The sequence below is a fragment of the Nuphar pumila genome, chromosome 10, assembly GCF_984573655.1.
Source record: "Nuphar pumila chromosome 10, dmNupPumi1.hap1.1, whole genome shotgun sequence".
NCBI lineage: Eukaryota > Viridiplantae > Streptophyta > Magnoliopsida > Nymphaeales > Nymphaeaceae > Nuphar > Nuphar pumila.
The window spans coordinates 32,471,696-32,498,535 of NC_143258.1; the positions used below are offsets into that span (position 1 = coordinate 32,471,696).

Sequence of the window (26,840 nt, forward strand, 5' to 3'; positions counted from 1 at the left end):
TTTCATACTGGCTAACAAAAATAAAGAAGAAGAAAAAACTATAAAAAGAGATGGCCGACAAATCCCCTTATGACGCCCATTAATGATCGACATTCGATTTATAGTTATCTCCACGAGATAGGAATGAACACAAAAAAGTTTTCTATCTAACACAAGGCATGAACGACCATGTGTTATAGCACAAGCTAAAAACAAAGGCGAAACGCGCAAATCTATTTACCGGAAGCGAGAGAACATTTTAGTCCAACTCATATCTATCTTATGAGAGATATTTAAGTCAAAAACATATCTACTTTTGTATATATTATTTTATTATAAAGTATGAATTATCGCAGGTCCCAAGATATTCCTCCGTGCACACCAAACAGGCGAATTTGTGTTCGGCGATAACACACAACACCCGCTCAGTGCGTCTTCGAGGGAGAACACACAACACCCTCCCGGTAACGAGATTCAGTGAGAGTGCGCGATAGCATTCGCGTCCTCTCCATCCACCCTTTGGAATTAGAAACCCCAGCCTCTTCTGGCAACGCTCCCCGAAGGAAGCAAAAAAATTGTTCTCGCATACCCGCTGCCAATGTCTACCGCTATGCTTCACTCTCTTACACCAAGTCCCAACCGCCGATTCCTTGGTGAAGAAGCTCCTCCCACGCTTCCCAAAATACACTCCGACCCTGTGCCCTTAGCACACTCACGCCGCTACTCCAAGTATCTATCCGCCGTTTCTTCCAATGCAAGCGGTTCCAGGTTCCAACCCACGAGAGCGTCGGTCGATGTTCTCGATCCACTGAGCTCCGGTCCCAAGGTGAAGAAGGAGAGGGTGCTGAGGGTCGGGCTGATATGTGGCGGCCCTTCTTCCGAGCGCGGGATTTCCCTCAATTCTGCAAGATCAGTTCTCGATCACATACAGGTGATGACTCAACTCGCGCGATTTTTCGTCTCTTGTTGGCACAATCTAGTTATTAGAATTAAACCCCAGTTTGATATTCTGGAAGATCTCACTGCTGGTGGAGCTTTCTAGCATATAAATCTGTGACCCAAAGGAAAAAAAAGCGGTCTGCTTAATCAAGAAGAGATATGGTCATTGGCAATGGTTCTTAAAGGTACAACGCGGGTTTTCGGGCCATATGCTCGGGTGGAGCGTCAGAAATGCTAAGCTGCCTGCCTTAGAAACCAAGACGTCCAAAACCCTCAGACGGATCATTTTTTCCACTTGTTTATGATTTTGATACGAAAGATCAGAGAAGAAACAAGTTCTTCTTCATTATTCATCCTTCTCTTCATCATCGAAGTGTTCTGTTCGGATTTTAATATTTCTATAAACGAGTACTTTTCTTGAATTTATACTAATTTTCCTTTTTTCTCATGTGGCCGGATTCCGTCCGGTTTCCTCCTAAACGTTGAACACCTCTCTCTTTCTCTCTGGTGATGCGACCTATGCCTTTTTCTTTAATGTCTGGAAATTATTGGCTTCTCTTGTTCATTACAGTATCTACTTTCATGTAATGATAGTGAGCCTCATTATTGTGGTTATCATATTTCTGGACAAGTTTTGCAACTTGCCATGACCTGTCATGTCTAGCATTCTTTTTTGGAACCATTTATTTGTTAACTTTCTAATAATTTGAACTTCTCTGATTGTGGTGTTATTTATCTTTTTCTTTTCAGGGAGATGATTTGAATGCTAGTTGCTATTACATCGACAGAGACTTGAATTCATATGAAATATCCTCTGCCCAGGTTTTGCGCTTATAATGCTTTACTATCTTGCTTGAGGACATCATTTATTGAAGATTAGGGAGAAATTTTAAACTTTTGTAGAGTGTACGAAAGCTATGCTCAATTTTGATTGTTCTGTTTCCTATGTAGTCAAAAGCCCTGACTAGGCACTTACTGGTCCGTCGGTCTATTCGTAATTAAACGATCTTTGCAATTCTTAGGTGGATACCTTAAAAGGTACCAATTTTGATGACTAGGCACAAACTAAGGTGCCCAGTAGGCGACTAAGCTGCCTCTGCCTAGGCAAGAGGGCAGTTTAGCCATTTATTATTCTTATATATATTTTGTTATATATATATATACATAAACTATGCATGTTTTCAAAATAACACATATAAAAAACATAATCAATTAAAATTAACTGTGCATGCTTTCAATGTTTCACAGAAAAAATCCCAAAAGCAAAGTAGCACACACACACACACATACACACACACACACACATATATATGTGTGTGTGTGTGTTTGTGTGATTTGTTATGTGAAATCATGAAAACAGGCTTAGTTATATATATATATATGTGTGTGTGTGTGTGTGTGTGTGTGTGTGTGTGTGTGTGTGTGTGTGTGTGTGTGTGTGCTACTTTGCTTTTGGGATTTTTTCTGTGAAACATTGAAACCATGCACAGTTAATTTTAATTGATTATGTTTTTTATATGTGTTATTTTGAAAACACGCATAGTTATTTTTTCTGTGAAACATTGAAAGCATGTACAATTAATTTTAATTGATCCCGTGACCAGACGTTTTATGACAAGATATGGGGTCTTTCTAGAGAACCACCTTGTGTCATGGGCTAGTCGTAAGTTGCAAACATAGGCAAGATCAAGTACAGAGGTGGAGTACAGGGCAATGGCTGCTATTACTGTGGAAGTTTTATCGATACACTATCTCCTCTCTTTGTTGCAGCAACCCATTACTAGATCACTATTGTTTTGTGACAATAGGAGTGCCATTGCCATTGCTTCTAATCCAGTTCAGCATGGGAAGATGAAACATGTTGAGTTAGATCAACATTTTATAAGGAAAAACGTTTGAGAGTAAAGAAATTCAGCCCCTCTTTATCAAAGGTGAAGAGAAAGCAACATATTTATTCACTAAACCCTTGACATGTGCAAGACATTGGTTTCTTAAACCAAACTGTCCATCGTCTTGAGCAACACGTAGAGTTTGAGGGGGCATGCTAAGAATAGATGTTTATACCAGGGGTATTTCTGTCATTGTTTGTATTTTAACATGTTTGTAAATCTTCTTAATGTAGAAGGGTATTTTTGTACATAATATATATATATATATATATATATATATATATATATATATATATATATATATATATATATATATATATATATATATATATATATATATATATATATATATATATTAGGCATGGCCCTAGAGGGTAACAACTCCTTTTGCTGCTGCACATGTAACACCCTAAAATTTTATCAGAAATTATCAAGGATTTTTTTTTTAAATTTTGACTTTTCTTTTTGCAAGCACAGTAGAATAATTGATTTGAACCCGATTCAAACTTTGAACCAGAGTTACCGGAAACGCCTAGGCAAGTGGGGAATCGCGCTTCCGAAATGCGCTCGGAAGCACCAATTTTTTTTGGGAAGCACCCTTCCTCCCCTTTTTTCATATATTTTTATTTTATTTTTCTCTTTTTTCGCTTCTCCCTCGCTTCCAATGTCGCTTCCGATTTGCTTCCGAGACGATTCCTCATTCGCTTCTAAGTCTTCCCACGCTGCCCGCTTCCTAAAATTTTGAAAGTGCCTCGCTTCCTAAAATTTTGAATTTGGTTTATGCTATTTCCATACTGTTTGAATTTTTAGATGAATTCGTACAAAAGACTATGGTTCTTAGCCATTTTTATAAAACTGTTTTACAAGTCCAGATGCTTAGTGATGTCCTGACTTACTGGCTGGAGACTGCGAGTCCTGTGACTGGTTTCTGAGTTCTCTGACAGAGTGACTCTTATGTAATAAACGAGTTTTGTTCTGAGTTTATTTAACATTTATTTATTGATTAATAAAGTTTGAATTATTCTTCTTTGGATTCAATGCATAGTTAGTTTGTGGTTTGATATATTAAACATGTGAGGCCCCGAATCCATGGGTTTGTTTTCACAATTGTTTTAAAAAAAAGAATTTCACTATTTTTAAAAGGGTCAATTGGGGTCGTTACAACACCTTCCTCTTTAGTAGTTTCGAACCGGTGCAACCCTTACTCTCCCAGCTTTATCGAGGTACAACACCTTCAACTTGCAGCTTTAATGGCTGCTCGGCTAGTCCTCCACATTTGGGAAGTTAGAGGAAAAATGTGGAAAAAGGGAAGAGAAGAGATGGGGGTGGGGGCGTTTTTGCATATGCTAGAAGGGGAGAGGGCCAAAGTAAAATTCACGTTAAATAACATAATTAAATAATCCAACCATGAACCAAAATTATATAAAAAGTAAATCTAACAAATTCGCAGGTATTACAACACATCTTTCTTCTTCTCTCTTGTTATATAACTGGCCACGGTCTCTGGGGATCGATTTCTGTTAAGCACATCTATATTTCTTCATTTGAATTGTCTTGAAAAAAACCATTATTCACATCCAATTGATACGAATCCCATCATCTATGAGCTTATAAACTTATTAGGATTCTCATGGAGGTTAATTTGGACATAGGTGCAAAGGTATCATGGAAATCTATTCCATTTGATTGACTCTACCCTTTCTCTCAATCAATCCATTTGTTCTGAATTTAAGAACACCATTTACTGTTAAAATATATGTTGTATATATATACTCATGTATATATATATTCATATATTTTATATATTGTAATAGTTAATGCCACATAGGGGTATTTTGGTTTTTTTACTTGTAATAATAACTGTTTATTAGAAACAATTATTAATGTATTTTTAATATTCTTTATTTTTCTTTTCTTTTTATTTTTGTATTTTGTTTAACCATTGGCCTTCCTCCTCAATGACTCTATGTGGGGAGCTCTTAGTTGGCATTGTGCTTATGCACTTTGGTTCTTGTATTGTCCACTCTTGGACTTGTATGCACTTTTGCATTATAATGACATAAGAGCCATAGTGCTTTTGGTCCTTTGAAAAAGTGTTCATGGTGCTTGCGAAACTCAAGCTAGAGGAACACTTTTTCGTGGTTTTCCATATTTTCTCTTCCTATTCTATCAAGTCAAAATGGAGTGCACAGAAAGTAGATCTCTCCAAATTAAATTGTAAAAATCGCAAAAAAAAAAAACTTGTTTTGGACCTGGGCCGGGTCGGGTCCGGTCCCGACCCGGGCCCCTTTTCTTTAGGGTTTTAATAACCCGACACAAGAGAAAGGGTTTTGAGAAAACCCTTTCTCCTGTGCGCCGCCCCCCACCGCGCCTTCAACCCGATAAGGGAAACCCATCAGGGTTTCCCCTTTTGTCGCCCCTCCCCGAGCTCTTTAAGAGCGTTGCGGGAGGGGAGGATCGATGCCCCGCCCCCCTTCTCGTTCCCTGCAGGCGAAAGCCTCGCCGACAACCCCGACCGCCGCCTCTCCTCCTTCCCTGCGCACGCCACCGACCACCGCCGCTGTCGGTCTCCTCCCAGGTACGCCGTCTTCTCCTCCTCCCTCTTCTCCTCCTCACCCCTGTGGGTGATAGGGAAACCGACGGGAGGTCAGTTGCCCCCTGTCACCCCCGTTTCAAGCTCTCTCTCTCTGGCAGGGGTTAGCCCCGCCTCTCAATCTCCGGTAGGCAGGGGCAATGCCCCTGCCGTTTCCTGTTTCCCGGCAGGCAGGGGCTCGCCCCTGCTGCCCCTGGAGTTTTGGCACGCAGGGGTAATACACTTGCCGCCTTCCCATCTCGGCTGGTAGGGGCGATGCCCCTGTCGCCCTTTGTTTTGCTAGGCTGGCAGGGGCTCACCCCCTGCCGCCTCTTGGCTTCTGGGAGGGCAGGGGAGATCCCCCTGCTGTCCCTTGATTCTCGGCACGCAGGGGGCTTGTCACCCCCTGCGGCCCTGTGAATTTGTCAGGCAGGGGTCGAGGCCCCTGCCATTTGTTGGTTCTTCAAGGAGGGGCCGAGGCCCCTGCCATTCCCCGTTCTTCAGGCAAGGGGGCCGAGGCCCCTGCCGTTCTCTGTTCTGCGAGGTAGGGGCCGATGCCCCTGCCATTCTTAGCTAGCACGCAGGGACCAGTGTCCCTGCCACTTGTTACCTTCGTGAGGCAGGGGCCGAGGCCCTTGTCGGCTGTTTCGGCAGGTAGGGGCCGATCCCCCTGCCATGCGTGACCTTGTTTGGCAGGGGCAGAGGCCCCTGCCCTTCGCTTCCTTGTCAGGCAGGGGCCAAGGCCCCTGCCATTCGCTTTTTGGCAGGCAGGGGCCGAAGCCCCTGCTATTTTATTGTTCTGTCGGAAGGAGCCGAGGGCCCCTGCCGCCTTGCTGTTTTCGACAGTGGCTCATCCCTATCGCCTAAACCTACCCATGTCCTTGTCGCACCATTAATTATATTAGCAAAATTGAATATTTAACACTTGCATATTTATGCAACAGGTCCCGATCGTGCTAAAAAAGGGCAGTATATGAACTGAATTAAGTTGAAATAACTAAAACAGTCATGCTAGATATGCCTAAGTCATACTTTATTTCCTTCCTGTACTTATCTGCCTTGCGTATTTACTTGCTTGCACGCTTATTGGTTGAGATATAGATTCGTACCGTGTTCCTTATTTGCACATTTACTTGCTTGCTTAGATATGTGACTGATGTATGGTTTCGTACCTCATGCCCTGTTTGCATAGTTACTTGCTGGTTTAGGTATTCAATCGATGTACAAAATTTATACCTCGTGCGGTTTGCTTATACTTCTTTCGCTCAATGTGCGATTTTGCATGTCGAGTATTACTTAGTACTTTGCTATCACACTATAATGTTCTCATGCTCGCAGTTATGGTATACAAGTCGATGCAGCCTTCTATATATCCTGTCCTTGCTAATTTTTGAAGGATGCGAGTTACGCTTGTGCACAACAGTTCCTTTTAAAAGGATTCCTTATGCAAATCCAGTTTTCAGATGCACCGTTTTGCAAAAGCGAAAATTGGAAGTCTTGCAGGTTGCGAAAGTGCGACTAAGTTTTTTCAAGACAATACTTTCGAATAAAATGTTTTACAACTATAATGTGATATTTTAATGTGATTCAGAAACCTTGAAAAGGGTCACAACTTATCAAGGGTGCAACCTTGCAAAGCAAGCTCGAAGGTTTTGGGAGTTTCAATATATATCAAGTAAGTCTCTCAAATTGCCGTGTCTTTGGAGAACGGAAGCTAGACTCGCAACGATCTCCTGCATGCAATGTGTATCGTCACTTCAAAAGAGTGATTCGAGGCAAATCTCGTATCGTACAACATGCCATTGTGTTAATATAAATTAAAAGACTTGATTTTATGAAACAAAATAATTATTGTATCACTTCTCTTATAAAGGATAAATGTTGGGGTTTCTTTTGAGAAACCGTTTCCCCCGTTTATCGTAGTTGTATCTTTTAATAGGTATGGCTGTACCTTTGGACAGGTATGTCATGTTGGTGTTACGATGATCGGTTGAGAGGTATATGGTAACCTCGAAACGTGTTTTGGCACCTTATTGCAATCATGTAATGTTGATGATCGCCTAACAGGCAAGAGGCTCGTGAGGGTCTAAAGGACTAGAGCATGACAAATATGAAATTGAATGATTGTACTGTGTACTTTTACAAAGCAGATGTGTTGGGGATTTCATATGAGAAATCCATTCTCTCTCATCGTGATTGTACTTTTGAACATGTACGTTGTGTATTACGATGAGTAGGATGAGGGGTCCATGTTTACCTCGAACGTGCAATGGCGCGTATAACACACATAATGGTGATGGTTTCGCCTTCACAGGCAAGATGCTCGAGTGGGTCGAAAGACCAGAGCATGTAGAACGTGGCGGCGGTTAAGAAACCCCCGTCGTGCTCGTTTGACATGGTTCGTCAAGAGAGAGGACGGATGGTACAAAACTCCGATGGACAGGTCCTTTAATGGCAGTTACGGGCAAAAGACTCGGATTCCCCAGTCATCGGAGTTAGGGGAAATGGGCTATAAATGATAGCTTACAGTTGGATGCATCCACAGACCACCTATGCCTTTGGGGATTTACTCTCTTGGTCATTGGCCATCCCTTTAGGAGCGGACTCAGTCAGCCATCCGGGTTATCTAAAACACATAGCATAATAAACCCCTGGACTGGTCTCGATTGTTTCTATGTTTCGTGCCTTGCGCGTACCCGCCTGGCCAGTTAATATCGAAACATAATTTAAATCTGATCACACAATTTGTTGAGTTATGCCCATATGAAAGTTATAGTGTGTAACAAGTTCAATACTTATGGAATTTCGTGTGTGGTTGATGTAGCATTGTATGTTGCTAGTTAAATTTATTATGAAGTTCTTTGCTTGTAATAGTTAGCCTACTTGTGTTAGTAAAATGCTTGTAAAAATTCTAGCATCGTACTCATGATAGTTTTCTCCATGACACTGCTGAAAGCAAATTGCTATTTAATTGCCTGTCTACTTGACATATTAAATTATTCTGCTTAATTATGTTTAATATTGTCATGTCTGTGCACTTATCAGTTTTTAGCGAAACTGACCTATTTTATAGGCAGGTAATGGATAGGTAATACAGTCTGCGATGGCATGATGGCGTGATGAGATCAAGATAGAGCTCTTTTCCTGACGTTTCGCTCATGAGGACATGTTGGTAAATTTGGTATAAAGTGTGTTTCAAAATTTCTCTTTTATTAAACCGTGAGTTAATAAAATTGTTTTAGTAAGCTTCTTCTTGGTTTCAACAAACGAATTCTCAATTATTGAAAGTCCATTTCTAAACCATTTGATTTCAATGGTTGTGCGAGATTTGACAAAGGAAAGTTTACGCTGTAATGCGCTCAAGGTCCATCGACTTGTGGTTTTAAAAATATCATTTTCCGCTGAAGTATTATTTAAACTCTGATTATTGTATGATTTCAAAGCTTTCTAAACTATTCTAAAAAGTTACAAGTCCTGGATTTTTGGGGCGTTACATAAATGGTTCCAACTAGATGATGTGAGCATCAACTATGGAAAATAACCTCAAATGCAAGAAGCTTTGGGGATACGTGATAGGCCCTATTCAGGAGCCTCAACTCAAACTCACTAAGTTTGAAGCAAATCATGTTGGTGTTCGTGGTGCTTGGGAGTGTTATGACTTATGACTGTTCTAATCATGTTGGTGTTATAATATAGATTGTTAAAATACCTATTTTTATTTATTTTGTTCAGTTATTTTTAATTTTGCAGATGTACTCCAACACACCAGCAGATTTTGATTTCAAGCTAGACAGGTCTGAAGCTGTACCAAAACGTGTAGTCCACAAAATGTTATTCTAGATGCTAATCTTTAGTCTGGTTTTCAGCCTTGCCCAAGGTTTTAGTTCTTTAAAAGAGTTTGGGGAACACCTTGCTAAAAATGTGGATATAGTTTTTCCCGTCATACATGGTCGTTTTGGAGAAGATGGTGGAATTCAGGTTTGGCATTACTTATCCTTTTTAGTTCTGGTACTCAGCAAAACTATGTTATATGGACTCATTGCACACTTGATACATTGAATTTCCAGGAGTTGTTAGAGAAAGCACATATTCCATTCATTGGTACTGGATCATGTGCATGCCGGAATGCTTTTGACAAGGTATAATCATTCTTACAAATTTATTATTCAGAATTTTGAAGGCTTTAATACACAAGATGGCTTGATTTGCCAGCTCAGAGATCTCTTGTGAGAAAACATTTCTGAAGTATTTATGACTCCTTATATAGCACCTTTACATGTTTCTTGCATTGCCTCCTATATCAGAAACAATTTGAAAATGTCATGATACTAAAGCTTTAAAATCAGAAAATCAGTTAAAGCTAAAATTGTCATGAAATGACATGAAATCTGACAAGAAAAACAAATAAAGAATGTTATGAATAAAGTTTACATATGAAAACCAAATGCATTATCACAATGCAATTTACTAAAGACAAAGAACAATTACATATAGGTCTTCAAAAGTCAGAACATGTAGTAAAATGTCATTTTTTTATTTTATTAATTCTAAAAAATAAATATATACAAAACCCATTGTTACTACTCACACTCATACATACATCACACACTACACACACTCATACAAGGTTCATATCCACACACATCATACTCACACAGTATACTCTCACACCCATCACTCTCCCTCACTTTACATATGCACACATTCACTCTTATATAGATGGACTAGCCTAGCGGCTAGTTAGAGGAACGTTCAATGGTTAGTTGGGCCTCCTCCAAGTAGCCATTAGGCATTATTCTAATGTCTGGTTGGTCATCTACAAAGGGCCAAACAAAAAATAATACAAAAACTCATTTTAATAATACTTGGTCTATCCTAGAAGTATACCTAATGCATATAAAATACTTGGTCTATCCTAGAAGTATACATTAAGTATGCATGACCTAAACCTAATCGGAATATTTTGAGCATACCTTGTGTAAAGGACAATTAGCCAATAGGTACACGTCTAGTATACCTTAAAGACAAGAAATATAACAAGATAAGAAATACCTACAAGTATACTTTAGCATACCTAGGTATATACAGGACAAAATGTGTATTAATATTACATATCTTCACAAATATATCATGATATTTTGAAAATATTGGATATTTAAAGTTATCACGATAATATCGAGAAAATCTCAAGAATTTATATCCATGTTTTGTTGCTTCTTTGCTTAACATATATATTTTCTTATTTATAGTTAAATTCATGTTTTATTGTTACTTTGCTTAACATATATCTTTTCTCATTTTTCCAACTTTCTTTCCAATTTTTAAAGTTTCAAGATTTTCCGATATTTATTGAAAACCTATAATATCCCGAGATTCTCCTTGCCGATATAGCCAAGGCCGATATTTGTGATTATCGTTTGTTCTTAGCTACACCTATTTCTAAGCTTATTGCTTTAGTAATTTAGTTGCATGGAAGTATCAGATTTTCATTTCCAAAAGAAAGTACGAGGCTGGATTTTTTGCCTTATGAGATTTGTCGTGAGAGATAGAAGAGTCACATGCATAGACGTAGATGAAGATCTATTATGAAGTATATTGGTTAAAGGTGCATTAACAACTTTTAGATCTTTTAAATTTTTATACTTATTAGATCCACCACACGTACCTCTAAAAACAATCCATTTGCATCATTACATTGACTATTATGAACATTAATTTATATGTAGTTGATTCTCTTATATACAGAAATGCCTTTCTAGTATACAAAAACTGGCAAGGCAATATATTTTATTTTTACAACTGGCCTGATTTATGGATATTGCAGTTCATTCCTAATTTTCTTTCTTTGCATATAATCGCAGTACACTGCCTCTTTGGAGCTCAAGAAACAAGGTTTTTTTACTGTTCCTAGCTTCCTACTGCAGGTGGATAATTGCCTATATAATGTTCTCAATTGCTTTATTTAAACATATATAATCAGCTGTTGCTTTGTTTCATGCTACATTTACTTTGGCCTTGAGAATATTTTTTGGAATTTCAGTAAATATAGTTTTTTTTGTGGCATCAAACCATGGCACTGCCTGCAAAAGCATGTCCTTGCATTGGTATCAAATGTTTATGATCATGCATACAGGCAAGGGTGTCCTCGTATATCTGCAGAATACTCTCTTTTATGTTTCATGCCTTATATGAAGGAAATCTAGGCATTTCTAGCCTTATTGCTTCCCTTGTTCTTTATAAAGGTAATGCTACCATTATAATTAGAGATGTTGTACATCCTATGACCATATTGTAATAATTAAATTGGAATATCTCCAAGGGTCGATGACCATCAAGAATATATTTCTTGTACTCAAAATTTGGAAGAATTTTTTCTCAGTATGTCAAATTATGAAGACAATGAAATTTCCTTCTTATTCATACCAAACTTCATTTTCTTTAAGGATCTCCTCATGGGAGACATGTATGCTAGTGTCATGCTGTAAATAGTTTTATATTAAAGTCACTATGTCGAAGCAGGAATAGCTTGATCAATAGAACTTCACGTGAGAGATGAAGGAGAAGAGAATGAGAATAAAGCCTATCCTTCTATTTGATTCTCTCTTGCTGGGATGGCTGCACATCCTTATGTATATATATAGTCGTGTGGTTACATAGGGTTTTGGTGTTTCCAAAATACCCTCCTTACAATATAATACAAATAAATTAATGAAATTACAAAACATATCCCACAAAGCATATTCCTAACATCCTCCCTCAAGTTGTACATGTTCTAATGATCATGGACAGCTTGCCTTTAAGAAACTAGAAACGTGCCTTCTGAGCCCTTTGGTGAAAATATCTGTCACTTGATTCCGTGAGTCTACAAATTGAGCTTCTATTTCTTGCTATTTTATCTTTTCCCTGATAAAATGTTGATCTATCTGTATGTGCTTTGTCTTTCCATGATGGACAAGATTCAAAGAAATTTTGATAGCACTTTGATTGTCGCAATAAATAATATATTCGTTGATACTTTGATTTAGAACAAAAAAAGATGCTTTGATTTAGAACAAAAAGAAGATTAGTTGTCAAGGTGTATTCGTAGGAGTATGGTATAAACTATGAAGAGACATTTTCTCCTGTTGCACGAATGACTATCGTTAGAATCCTAATTGCTATATCCTCTATTAGAAACTGGCCTATATATCAGATGGATGTAAAAAATGCTTCTTTAAAGGGAGAATTAATTGAGAAAGTATACATGGAAGGGCCTCCAGTTATGGGCTTTCCCAAAGGTAGAGTTCTCGCTTATGAAAAGCTCTTTATAGTTTAAAACAGGCTCCTAAGGCTTGGTATAACAGGTTTAGTAAGCTTATGCTTGATATTTGATTTAGATCGTGTTTTATTGACACAACTTTGTTTGTTAAGGAATCTAATGCATGTATTATAATCCTACTTCTGCACGTGGATGATATGGTCATCACAGGAGGAAATAAGCATGGAATTGTACATATCAAAAGACTTCCCAAAGATACTTTTGAAATTATTGATTTAGGCTATTTAATGTATCTTTTAGGAATAAAAGTAGCTTATTCACCTAGTGGATACTTATTATTTCATTCTAAATTTGCTAATGATATTGTTTTCAGGTCAGCAATTTTTTATGACAAGAAAGTACACTTCAAAAGTAATTAACACCAAGATTGTTAAGAATATGTATATTTTATCATGTGTAAGGGTATTTTCATCAGGTTTGTACCTTAATATAAGTTTGTAATTTTCCCTATGTGCAGGGGCATTTTTGTACACCATCAATATATATATATATATATATATATATATATATATATATATATCGAGAGAGAGAGAGAGAGAGAGAGAGTTGGGCATGACCTAGAGGCAGGTACAACCCTTGCTGCGCTTCAGACATTTCCGGGTTAGTTTCAATCCTTTTCTCTTTCTTCTTCCATTCTTTCAGAGTTTTTTAACATCCTTCTTCCCTTCTTATCATACTGATCTAATCCAGGCGTGATTCTAAAAAAAAAGAGAGGAAAAGCTTTCCTCCTATTTCCTTTTCACAATCACGCAGATCTAATCCAGACATGATTCCCAAAAAAAAAGGGGTCATGTCAAATTTGTTTTCTAAGGTTGTAAGTAGCATATCGTTACTCGTATCAGTCGACCCAATAATAACACTTTATCGTATCGTATCGTAATCGTATCATAAATTACACATCCTCCCAAAGCTCCACATATCCCATTTTGCCTCATTCATCACTCTTGTCTTTTTGTCTCAAATCATCAAGTAATTGCTGGTATTGCCATTTTATGACATTCGACAATTTGCTTGACGTGTATGCTTGCACATTATGATGTGTCCGGGCTAAATGATGCTTCAACCTAGAAATACCACTCAAAAAACTAATTTTGCTATAGTTGCATTGATTCTCAATCGGTTTTTGTGTTTTTATTAGGTGAATTGTTGATCTCGTGGCGGTGCAAGAAGTAGTAGAAGGTGTTATTGTTATTAATCGAAGCAGAGTACCGAGCCATGACTACTACCACTATGAAAGTGGTGTGACTTAGAAGATTGCTGGCTGACATGGGTGTTTAGTTGACTGGAGCTTCTAAAATGTGTTGTGACAATAAAAGTGCCATCTCCATTGCCAGAGTAACCATACGTTCCATAAGAGAGCAGACCACATCGAGATGAATTGTCACTATGTAAGGGATGAGTTTCTTCAAAAGAACATTCAGCTACCCTGTGTTACATAAGAGTTTCAACTGACATATTTCATTCCCAAGCCTCTCTCGGCCCCTCACTTTCACTTTCTTCTTGACAAACTTTCGGTTATTATACCGTTAGTTTCAAGGGGAGTGTAAAGTTGTGCATATTGCTATATATATACACATAAATATACATATCTATATATATATTTTAAACATATACATACTTATGTATGTGTATGTATACATATATGTATACGTATATGTATATATTTTTTTATTGTAAATATTTTATGATGTAAAATATTATTTTTTGTTTTTGCTAGGACTACTAGCTATTAGGACTATTCTAATAGGTTTTTCCCCTCTTGTATGATGCATTATTTGTGCATTTTATCCCTTAATAAGATTAATAATTTTTAAGTTGTGTGTGTGCTATCTTATGATTCTTCTTTATGCCCTTACTGGCTCTTATATTTGTGCCCATAGTGGCCCTTGTGCCCTTATTAGCTTATTTGTGCATTCTTGTACTTGTGTACATGATCTTAGTGCCAGTGGACTTACTCTACTTGGTTATTGTTTTCATTATAGCAAATGGTATACAAAATAAAGGACAAGTTTGATAAAAATATTGAAAGATTAAAGGCATAGTCACCAATTTTGTACTCGACAAAGTTTTTCTCGAGAGTTTTTTTTAAGTTGCTTTTCTCAGGAAAATATCAAAAATTTTAAAATTTTAAAAATAAAGAATAATAGGTTTTTTAGTATTCTTCTTGCTAAAATATAAAGAAACACATAGAAAAGTTTTTAAAATATAAAAGAAACAAAAAAAAGAAAACTGATACATAAAATATATAAAAAAGTTTTTGAAAATCTCGAGAAAATATCATGATATTTTATGTTCTGACGATATTTTGAAAAATCTCGAGCAAATACTGGTTGACCTTGAAATATTGATAATATCATGATATTTTCAAAATATTATCGATGACTATGAATAAAGGCTTGCCTAGTTGCTTGAGAATACAATAAACATTGATTAGACTATACGAAAATAATAAACCTAGTACTCAAAATTGTGATAGTCAGAGTGGTGGTGACTTTTCTTGCTTTATCTCATGGATTTCCACTACATTAGTTAGATGTTAGAAATATATTCCCATGTGAAGAATTAAAAGAGGTACACATTGGTGTGACCATGGAGATTTATTAAAGTTAACACAGACAAATCGATATGTATAAAGGACCATGGAGATTTATTGAGTCTATCTGTGGACCAAAACAAGCCTTAAGGACGTGGTTTTAGAGTTTTCACAACGCATTAAGATTTAAAAGATTCTTAAGGGCGGTCATGGATCAATCATTGTTTGTTTAAAGGTAACAAGGAATTGCGGTCATGCCTAGAGTTGCCAGTCGAGGAAGGGGAAGCTGAAAGCGAGACACTTCTAAAATTTTAGGAACTGAGAATCGCAAGACGACTTAAAGTGAACAGAGAATCGTCTCAGAAGTGAAAAGGGAAGCGAACCTGAAGCAATCTAGGAAGTGAAGAGAAAACAAAGAGGGAAGTGACCTAGGATTTGAGTGGGAAGCGAATAAGAATAGCGTTTTCTTGATATTGGGCAAAAAAAAATTGTTAAAGGCTCCAAGCCCCCCCACCAAAAAAAAAAGAAAAAGAAAAGAAAAGAAAAGAAAAAGAAAACTCACTTCCTGACATTGGGAAGCAAGTAGGAAGCGAGTGGGAAGTGAGTGGGAAGAGAGCAGGAAGCGAGCTTCCCAATAATGGGAAGCACACTTCCTCAAAAATGCGAAGCACACTTCCTATTTAAAAGGATTGCTTCACCGCATATTTCAGAAGAGACGCGTTTCGTGCTTGTTGCATCCTTCTCAAGATCTCGTTGAATCGGTTTAAAGCTTGGACTAGAAGGGAGCCCTGAGCTAGCAATAGACATGTACTCAAGTCTGAGCTCGACAAAAATGAGAGGATCGTGTCTGCGGTTCTTAGCTCGCTCTGTAATATCGTGTGTTTTTAGTTTTTACACTTAGTTAAATTCAGAGATTTTTGAAATTTTGGCTGTATTATAGAAAAATCGATAAATACTCGATACTAGGTGGCGTCAATTGAATCTGGAATCAGCCTACGTCTCATTGACAAGACCTAAACGAGTCAAATAAGATATGATAAAAACTTTTATTTTTAACCTTCAAAATCAAGCAAAATTCAAGATAAATTTGGGCAAAATTCAAGTTATATATCAATAGATGCGCCTCGAAATTCTAAATTCAATGATATTTTATTTTTCTAAATTCGGAATAAGGTTGGCCCGAAAATCACATTTTTTCAAAAAATGCCTGCCTCGATGAGACTGGGTCTGGATAAGACCGGACCAGATCCGATCCATATGATCCAAGTTAATATGGATCTGGACTCAGTCCAAGACCCATATTAATTAAGATTTGGTCCAATTCGAGATCCATATGGATATTGGATATGGATTGGGATCTTAGATCTGGATTCAGATCCAAAATCCATGTCTAACGAAATTAAAGTTTTAAATTAAGTATAAATTTTTAATTCAAGGAAATCTAAAGTTAAAAAGACTCCCAGAGGGGTAATACACCCTCTGGAACTTTATGGACATATGCCTGTTCATTTGACTTTTTATAGAAATGTTTATATATGACTTATGTGCTTTATAAAGTGGCACCAAGTTTTATCTTATATATGACTGTTCATGTCGACACATTGATACCGAAAATGCATGTTATATATAACTACCCATGCTTATAAAGTGATACCGAAAATGCATATTGTATGTGGCTGTCCATGCATGTTTAATATATGACCGCAGTACATATTCTTTTGGCTGTTCATATGACTGCTTAGGCTGCATAATGTGCCATCACATATATGTTCGGTTGGTGCAGAAAAATGTGTTTTAGTATTGTAAAGAATCATCACATACGTGCTGAAAATAAACTAAGACTGCATATGGTCATTGGCTGGGGCGGTGATTGTTTTGTCTAAGCCCAGCTGAGTGCCAATAGAGTTTTAGTGCTGTCTCGTGTGCGGGGGAACATAGCTTCGGGTGCGGTGGATATGTGTTGTGTCCCGAGCTTTGCTCGAATTGGCAAAAATATTTGTTGTTTACATATAATAAGGAAATTTAATACAATGTTGGCATAAATATGCACATTATGAACACGTGAATTCTGAAGTTATATTGTTGCATTAACATGATCATGTGCATGTTTGCATATTACGCATGAGATGAATTATGAGACATGATGTATATTGCAAGCATGTGTTCATATGCATATGAAATTTCTTATTCATGTGCATTCATATGGTGTGTAGACGAATGTGCATTTGTGGGAATGTTGAATCATTGCATAGTCACATGTTCCCTGTGGTTTTTGCATAAGATGCATCAATGGTCTGATGTGAACCACTGTAGGCCATGTGGGCCACGAGTAGGTGTTGCTCTAAGTTTTATTTTATGCATTGCAAAAATTCATTTGAAACTATTGATTTCTAAATTAATTGCACTGTTAAATTTTGTAACATGCAAAGGTCTCGTGTTGTGTTAAATTATGTATATATAAATATATATCTATACATATACTTATATATATATACATACGTATATATATATAAGTATATATATACATACGTATATATATAAGTATATATATACATATTTTTAATTCCTTTATTTTTCTTGTACCCCAAAAACCCGATAGGGGTATTTTGGTAAATCACCATGTAATATTTTTCTTTTTTGTATTTTTCCTTTTCTTTCTTTTTTACTTTTTCTTTTTCTTTTTTATTTTTCATATTGTAAAGACCACAAGGGGCCCCACTCATCTAGTCGTTGGGGCCCCAACGACTAGATGGGAGCCCCCTTGTGGTCCCTCCTCTTTAGCTTCCTCCTCTATAAATAGAGGAGGTTCTCCCTTGTATTGTTATGGGTTTTTCACCCTTCTTCACTCTTCAATAATATCAATCTTATGCCTTATAGGCATTTTACCCCTTAGTGGGTTACGTTTGCACTTTTAGTGCTTGTGTTCTTGGCTCCTTCAAAGAGTGTGTTGTATTATTGGTGTTTCCACTATTTTCATTACATGGTATCAGAGCGAGGAAGGTGATTGGGCTTCTCTTCTTGTTGGTGTCTTGGGACGCGTGCCTCTCAATCTTTTAAAGAACGGAAGATTATTCGGTACTTATGGAGCACAAATCTAAAGTAGAGCTCTCTTTTAAGCTCAATGGATCCAATTACCTTATGTAGGCCTCCGCTATGGAAAATCATCTAAGAGGTAAGAAGCTTTGGAATTTTGTTATGGGAACTACTCCCGAACCCTCTCTTGTTCTCACCAAAATGGAAAGTGGGGTTGAAAAAGCTTTAGATGACGATGAGCGCATCAAAGCTATTAATGATCACCAATATAAAATTGAGGATTGGGAAAGTAACCATGCCAAAATCTTGGCATGGTTCATGAACAATGTTGACCTCAAAAATTGTGCCAACATTGCTAAGTTTAGAAGAACCAATGAGGTATGGTTCTTTCTTAAGGGTATGTATACTCAAAAGGATCTTGCTAGACAATTTTTTTGTCAAGAAACAATTAGATCCAAAAGACAAGCGGATATGAGTGTTCGTGACTACTTTAGTACCTTGACCTCTCTTTGGGATGAGCTTGCTCTTCTTGAGCCCAAGTGGGTGGCTTCGGAAGATGTTGAGTTAAGAAGAGACCAAATTGAAAAAGAACATTTCTTTCAATTTCTCCATGGCCTTAGGCCGGAATTTGAACAAGTTAGGGCATATTTTCTTCATAGAAGTAAAACATTACCTATTGAAGATGCTCTTGGCGAAGTATGCCAAGAGGAAACTCGTCTTGGCATAAGTATTAAGGGTGATAAAATTTTGGCTGTTACTAGGCCTGGATTGAATGTAAAGGCTTATAGATCTCCCCATTTTATAAAAAATAATGGGTATAGAAAGGGAGTGATTTGTCACTATTGTAATGAACCGGGTCATATTAAGCCGGTGTATCCCAAGCTTAAAGGAAAAGTGGCCACGGTTGGAGAAAATTCTCCAAAGAAGGAAGAAGAAAATATCAAAGGAGGAGATCTCAAAGAAACTCTTAGCCATATTTCCGAAGTTTTTCAACATCTTCTCAAAACTACTTCATCTTCAACCTCGGGAGCCGCCATAGCCTATTCTTCATCACCTCCAAGTATGTGGATTCTAGACTATGGTGCTTCTTTTCACATGATATCTCATAAAAACTCTCTTTCTAATGTCTTTGTCGAACCCATCTCCTCTTATGTTTCAACGGCTGATGTGACATCTTTAAAAATTGAATTGGAACACTTGATTTAAAAACCTCTCAAAACTTTTTTGTTCCTAAAGTAAGAGTTGTTATAAAAGTTAATTTAAACATTTTTTCCGTTTCTCAAATTACCGATCATGGATGCCAAGTCTCTTTCTCACCTAAAGATTGCACTGTGTAGGATCTCCAGTCAGGGAAGCTGATTGGGCAAGGCCATAGGAGGGGTGATCTTTATTTTATGGACTTTTTGACTCTCCCATCTAAGTCATTTTGTAACTTTGTAAACGACAAAAGTATTGAAGTGTGGCATGAGAGACTTGGTCATTCAAATTTTGTCAAAATGTATCTTTTTTCTTTTTTGGACAATGCTTGTAAAGTCAAGCACATGACTTGTAAAGATTGCATTTTTGGGTAATCTAAAGCTATTCTGTTTCCTTAAAGAAATTATATCACCACTCGGCCACCTGAAATTGTTCATTCCGATGTTTGGGGACCTTCCCCTATTTTATCCAAATGAGGTTTTTCATATTACGTGGTTTTTATTGATGATTTCATTGGATTTACTTCCTAAGTTGCAAATCCGAAGTTTTCTCTTTTTTAAAAGAATTTCATGCAATGGTTAAAAACCATTTTTTAGGAAACTTATCCATTCTTAGATCTGATTCGGGAGGCGAATATATGTCCAATGAATTTCAAATGTACTTGAAAGAAAACGAAATTTGTCATCAACATTCTTGTCCAAACGCTCCGCAACAAAATGGTCTTGCGGAAAGAAAGCATAGACACATAATAGAAACCACAAGAACTTTACTTGTTTCCAAAAATATTCCTAAATCTTTTTGGGCCGAAGCGACTCTAACCTCAACATATTTAATCAATAGAACACTATCATCCGCTTTGAAAAATCTTTCTCCATTTGAAAAACTTTATAATATGTCTCCCGACTACAAAAGACTAAGAATTTTTGGATGTAAATGTTATGTTCTAACTCAAAAAAACGACAAACTTTCCTCAAAGGCAATTGAATGTATTTTCTTAGGTTATGGCGAAAAACAAAAAGGCTATCGATGCTTTGATCTATTAAATAACAAACTTTATATCTCAAAAGATGTCACTTAGAAAAAGAAAATGGTTTTTTGCATAAACTAAATGAGCATGTTGATTATTCATTTTTGTTTGACTTATTGCCTCAAGAAAAAAGCATACATGATCATGTTGGAAATATTGAACCTTGTGAAGATCATATTGAACCTCCGGTTAATGAGCAACACGACCATGGAAACTTAAATGAAAATGTATCAAATCTCTCACAAGTTTATTCTAGGAGAAATGAAATTAATCCTCGTGCTCTTGAGAAATTTTCTCAAAATGAGTCAATTGAAGAAACCTCTCAAAGAAGATCAAATCGTATTTCTAAAATACCTAATAGATTTGCATCTTATGATTCTTTTTCTCTAAATTTTTGAGCTTGTTTGCTTGCTATTCACTCTTTCCATGAACCATCTCATTATAATGATGCTAAACAGTATGCTCATTCGAATGAAGCAATGAAACTTGAACTTAATGCCTTAAACAAGCTCAAACATGAGAAATCATTGATCCCCCAAATGGCAAGAAACCCATAGGATGTAGATGAGTTTTCAAAGTAAAAACTAAAAGTGATGGTTCTTTGGAAAGATTTAAGGCTCGATTAGTAGCCAAAGGATATGCCCAAGAATATGGGCTCGATTATGATGAGACATTTGCCCCTGTTGCTCGCATAACTAGTGTACGAGCTCTTATTGCAATAGTGTCTATTAAAAAATGACCTATCTTTCAACTTGACGTTAAGAATGCCTTTTTAAATGAAAATTTGAGTAAAGAAGTTTATATGGAACCACCTCCGGGTATGAATTTAAATGGTAAAATTTTGAAATTAAAAAATGCCTTATATGGACTTAAGCAAGCTCCTAAAGCTTGGTATGACAAGTTTAGTAATGTATTAATCAATTTGGGATTTATTTCTCGTTATACTGACACTGCTATTTTTATTAAGAAAACAGCTGACTCCTTTGTCATTCTACTTTTGTATGTTGATGATATGATCATCACTGGAAGTGACAAAAAGGGAATAAATGATGTTAAGTCCATATTAAAGAAAACTTTTGATATGTCTGACTTTGGATTTTTGAGATATTTTTTAGGTATTAAAGTGGCATACTCTTCTCGATGATGAAAATAACAACAGACATTTGTACCAAGTCAGGAGTATCTGATGAAAAAAAAGTTGAAATTTCTGAAGTTATCAATGCAAAACTAAGACTTGAGGATGGTATTCTTCTTGAGGATTCAACCCCCTATCGTCAATTAATTGGATCTCTTACTTATTTATCCATCACCCGTCCAGATATAGCTCATGCGGTTCATGCTGCAAGCCAGTTTCAGCATGCGCCTACTTCAGTTCACATGGCGGTCGTGATGCGAATTGTACGATACATCAAAAATACCAACTCCAAAGAGCTTTTCTTATCATCTTCCATATCTCTTGATTTAACTGCTTTTACTGATGCTGAGTGGGGAGGAAATCTTAATGATCGTATCTTAACTACTGGTTTTTGCATCTTTTTAGGTGAATCTCTTATTTCGTGGAGATGCAAGAAGCAGCAAAAGGTCTCACTATCATCCACTGAAGCTGAATATCGGGCCATGACAATGACAACTATGGAAATCGTATGGCTTAAAAGTCTCCTCTGTGACATGGGCATCCTCATTTTCTCTTCTACCAAGCTGTGCTGTGATAACAAGAGTGCGATCTACATCGCAAGCAATCATACTTTTCACGAGCAGACCAAGCATATCGAAATGGATTGCCATTATGTTCGAGACGAATATCTCAGAGGAACTATCACATTACCATATATTACTTCAGAATATCAGTTGGCTGACTTCTGAAGTAATATATGGCGCTTACGAGGCTGCGTGACTACTTTCTGATATTTTCTTTGGGACAATGTGGCTCCATTATTATTATTGACATTTATTTGATTATGTTCTTAAACTTTAATTATTAACGAATAAACTTAATTAGTTGATTGTTGGGTTAATGTAAGATACCTTGTGATTTGGATTGTGTTATGTCTGTAAGGCCCCGAATCTCTAGGTATGGTTTCCGTAATTGTTTAAAAAAAAATTCCACTTTTCAACGAGGATGAGTTGGGGTCGTTACACTTTGAGGTTGGGTTGGACGTGTCACAAGACACGATTGGGTAGAGGTCTAAGGGTAACCGTAGTGTAGGTTTTAGGTGGTTATGGGAAAAAATATAAGGGAACATAAAATTTAGGTAGGCTAAAAATGGCTTCGGAGGCAAATTAGTAAAGGGTTTTGGTTTAGATCTGATGGGATCTGAACCAAGGACTCGCTGGTTACCAAGAGACGTGTGTCAAGGTTAGGATAAGATGCTGGAGGTCAGGGATCATTAATATGGGACGTTGGGGTGGTTGGGATGTGAAAACGATCAAAACAAGGTTTTTTGGGTTAATCGAGTAGATGCAGTTTTGAATATAAGGCAATGAAAACCAAGATAATGCAACCTAAGGTCTGGTTACAGGTCTGTGAAACTAATATTAGAGGTATAGATGGCTGATTATTTAAATTAGGCATCGAAGAGGACAGTACAACAAAACCACGACTGTAGAGGCTTTCAAACGACTTTCCCAAGTAGTGTATCCTTCCCAAATCTATGAAAGGAACTTGTGAAGGGCTTGGGCCTTTTCGTAGGCTAGATCCACCATCACACTCGTTGTGCTAGGTGAGATCAGAAAGAGAGGAGATGAAGATGTCAAGGAAGTAGGGATGTCCAAGAGGGAGGAGAGGGTAGGGGTGCTAGAGAGAGAGACGGCTAGGCCTTGGAGGAAAATTTACTTCATAGGAAATTTCACTTTATTAATCAATGCCTAATATGACTTCTCAAGACCTCTTTATATAGGAAGAGCTTGGGTTGAGTAAGAAATCGACTAAACTAGGACTCCTTCTTAGCTAAGGACTTCTCACAAGAACAAACCAACTAAAAGACTCCCATAATTACTTAACTTCTAGAACTAGGGGACGTCCCATACGACTCTCTAACCTAGCATGCCCCCTAGGTGGACCCCACTCCTTAATTGGCATGCCTTCTAGGCTTGACATGTGTTTGACTTTTCCTATTCCTAACTAGGACCCTGAATCTTTAACTTGTCAACCATTAAGAAAGCCATGTCACCTATCACGTCATCAACTTGGGACCCACATTATGATGGTCGACCCCCATAAAGCTCTGGAGGTCACGTTTGGATCCTGGGCAGTGGATCTGGATCAACTGTCATACTCTGGACCGCAACAGATCTACCACGCTCCGACGTACCTTGCTCCTAAGGTCCAAAATCTCGGAATCTGTTTTTCAGATCAAACTCCCACTCCCACGTGGCAATGTCTTTACCCCTCCTGTCACACTTTACAAGATGATTCTGCATTATACGATCGTACTTGCAGAGTCTCTTGGTTTTTAAAATTACAGTGGGATGGGGCTCTTGGTCCTCATCAGGGGGAGTTTTTATTACTGCAGGCGGCTCACTATGGAACGACTTGAGGCGAGACACCTGAAACACAAGGTGTATCCACACCTTGCTAGGCAGGGCTAGGCGGTAGGCTCGCTTTCCAAGCCGCTCTTCAATACGATATAGTCTGAAATACTCTGACAGGAGCTTATGGTAGTCCTGGGCAAAAAGGGTCTTCTGGCCGCTGGCTTCCTCTTCAACCAAACCCAATCTCCCTCAACCACTTTTGTTGTAGATCCGCTTCATACGTTGTTGGGCCTTGGCGATATTCTGCTTCAAGGTACCGAGAATCTCATCTCAACGGAAGGAACTGGAGCCATTTGTGCAGGCATCATTATCAATGGCTGAATGATGACCCATGTTATTGGCATATTCCGCCCACAAAAGGAACTAGAGCCATTTGTGCGGGTGGTCCCCCACAAAACACCAAAAATACGTCTCAGCTGCCTTGTTTACAATCATCTGTCCGTCTCTCTGTGGGTGATGGGCTGTACTGTAGTTAAGCCTGGTACCACTCAAAGAAAGTAGGAGATCCTGGTTACTGACATTGCTCTTGGGTAGTGTGTGGAGCTTAATCACCTGACTCATGAAATTGCGTGCAACCAACTCGGCGGAGTACTGTCTGGGTAGTGGGATGAAGTGTGTATACTTGAAAAATCGGTCCACCACTATCATAATGGAATAACCCCAACTAATCCTCGTAAAAAAATAGATTTTTTTTTAAAACAAGTGCGAAAACCAACCCAAAAATTCAGGGTCTCAGATTTAATATACCAAACCACAACTAGTCTGTGCATTAAATCAAAGAAGAATAATCAACTTTATTAATCAATGAATAATGTCAAATAACTAAAATAGTAAAATCGTCTAAGACATATTGAGCCAATCTGTCTGGAACCCAGAACTAGTCACGAAAGGCTCACAGTCTCCAGATAGCAAGTCAACCCATCACTGAGCACCCAGACCGGTAAAACAGTTTTTGAAAACAGGCAAGAACCAAAGTCCTTTGTACAAATTCCTCTAAAATTTCAAACAGTAAGGAACACATATTATCATGATCCATTTCATGCATAAACACCCAAACATGCACATGATCATATTTATGCAAACATCAACATACCATCAGAATTTTTATGCGTATGATATGCACGTTGCAACATAGTATTTGAATGAATAAGTATGTACAATCAAATCACATCAGATATATCACCCTACAATCCACATGAATTCAAGTCTAAACATAGCAAAACTGTTTAGAATCAATGTCCAACATATTGCCAATCTGATCAGATTGCAAACATCCAACATAATCGACAGTCTGATCAGATTGCACATGCTTTGACAATAGGTAATCTGATAAGATTTCACACGCAAAAACGTAGCAACACATGTCAAATCTGGTCAGATTGCACACACGTGAAGAGTGGCAAATCTGATCTGATTTCACCTGCACGAACAGTGGCAAATCTGACCAGTTTGCACACACATATCAAATCTGAAAAATTATACACAATGCACCACTCAGCGGTCTGATCATTACTACACATATATACACATCGACAGTCTGATATTGCTGCATAACCATGCCCAACAACATGCTGTCAACATCCTGTCGTTGCTGCACGAAGTGAGCAGCAACATGTTGCTGCAAAATGTTCCCAACAACATGCTGATGACAGTGTGGTATTGCTGCACAAATGTTCAGCAATGTGCTGCCCAGATCAACACAAAAACCACATGTATGCAACTGATAATCGATCCATAATTTAGCTAATAATCAAATTTGATAACAGTCGATGAATCCACATGAAATCAGATTTTTATAACAGTTATTAGGATAACATAAAACCAGATTTCATAACATCTAAAAAAAATTTATCTGCGGCTGATCAGCCTACACTCATCAGACTGCACCCACACATGGGGCTGATCTTATCAGACTGCACATGCGCACATGCATCGTCAATCTGATTAGGTTAGCACAACATATGCATGACAACAACCTAATCAGATTGCTAAAGCAACCCATCGGCAATCGGATCAGATGTTGTCTGCATCACAACATGAAGATAGAAGTGATTCAAGCAAAAAAAATAACCTATATGCATATCGGTAGGTCTGATCAGACTGACCACGAAAGCATATAGGCAGATCCGATCAGGCTGCCCATATGATGAAACTGGATCAAAACTGATCCCCAAACAGTATATATATCTATTTTCTTTGAACATGAACAATAAAATCAGCATGGGCCAAAATCAGCAGGGCAATATATATATATATATATATATATATATATATATATATATACATCGACATGTATTTCTTATAATATGCAAATCCTAAACAAAATCAATAAGAGTTGAACATATTCTTAAATATGAAAAATCGTTGGCATGCTCATATCAGTTAGAGAAAATCGACCTAAACATGATTATTTCAGGGTTTAATACACTAGGGAAATCAAAACTCAAGGAATACATGAAAACGTCATTTAATGTATGTACACATACATATTTTAAATTTAGATTTTCCTTTTTCATCTAAATTTACAAATGAACCCGATTTAAAACTCTTCTTCTCGTAAGAATCTAGAGAGGAACCTGTACTTTAATTCGAATGTGGAAAAAGATTGAAAATCGATGGTTGATCGGTGAGAAAACTAGTTTTTTCCTCTCATTTTCTTTTTTTTTCTTTTTCCTTCTCTTTCTCTCCCAACGAGTTTGGGCTCTCTCTCTCCCTTTCTCTCTGGAATATGATTCTAGAGAGAGAGAGGAGTCCAACCCCCTCTTATATTGTTTCTAGCAATTTTTTTTTATTTATTTTGTTGTTAGCTTCTTATCTAGAAG

At 37.4% G+C, this 26,840-nt stretch overlaps 1 protein-coding gene across 6 annotated transcripts in view; it reads left to right on the forward strand.

Annotated features, from left to right (window-relative positions):
• The first annotated feature begins 371 nt into the window (after positions 1-371).
• The window catches only part of LOC149826621 (D-alanine-D-alanine ligase family), a 257,262-nt gene continuing 230,793 nt past the window's right edge, over positions 372-26,840 (forward strand). For 5 of the 6 annotated variants that reach the window (XR_016434777.1, XM_090018909.1, XM_090018910.1 and 2 more), the window contains exons 1-6: positions 372-910; positions 1,669-1,740; positions 9,130-9,173; positions 9,246-9,357; positions 9,447-9,518; positions 11,241-11,303. Coding sequence is in view for 5 of the 6 variants with exons in the window: in XM_090018909.1 (XP_089875035.1) it covers positions 578-910; positions 1,669-1,740; positions 9,130-9,173; positions 9,246-9,357; positions 9,447-9,518; positions 11,241-11,303 (696 nt within the window). In the remaining variant the exon portion in view is untranslated. Of the gene's footprint in view, positions 911-1,668; positions 1,741-8,452; positions 8,552-9,129; positions 9,174-9,245; positions 9,358-9,446; positions 9,519-11,240; positions 11,304-26,840 lie in introns of all 6 variants that reach the window. The other variant, XM_090018913.1, reaches the window with a different exon arrangement.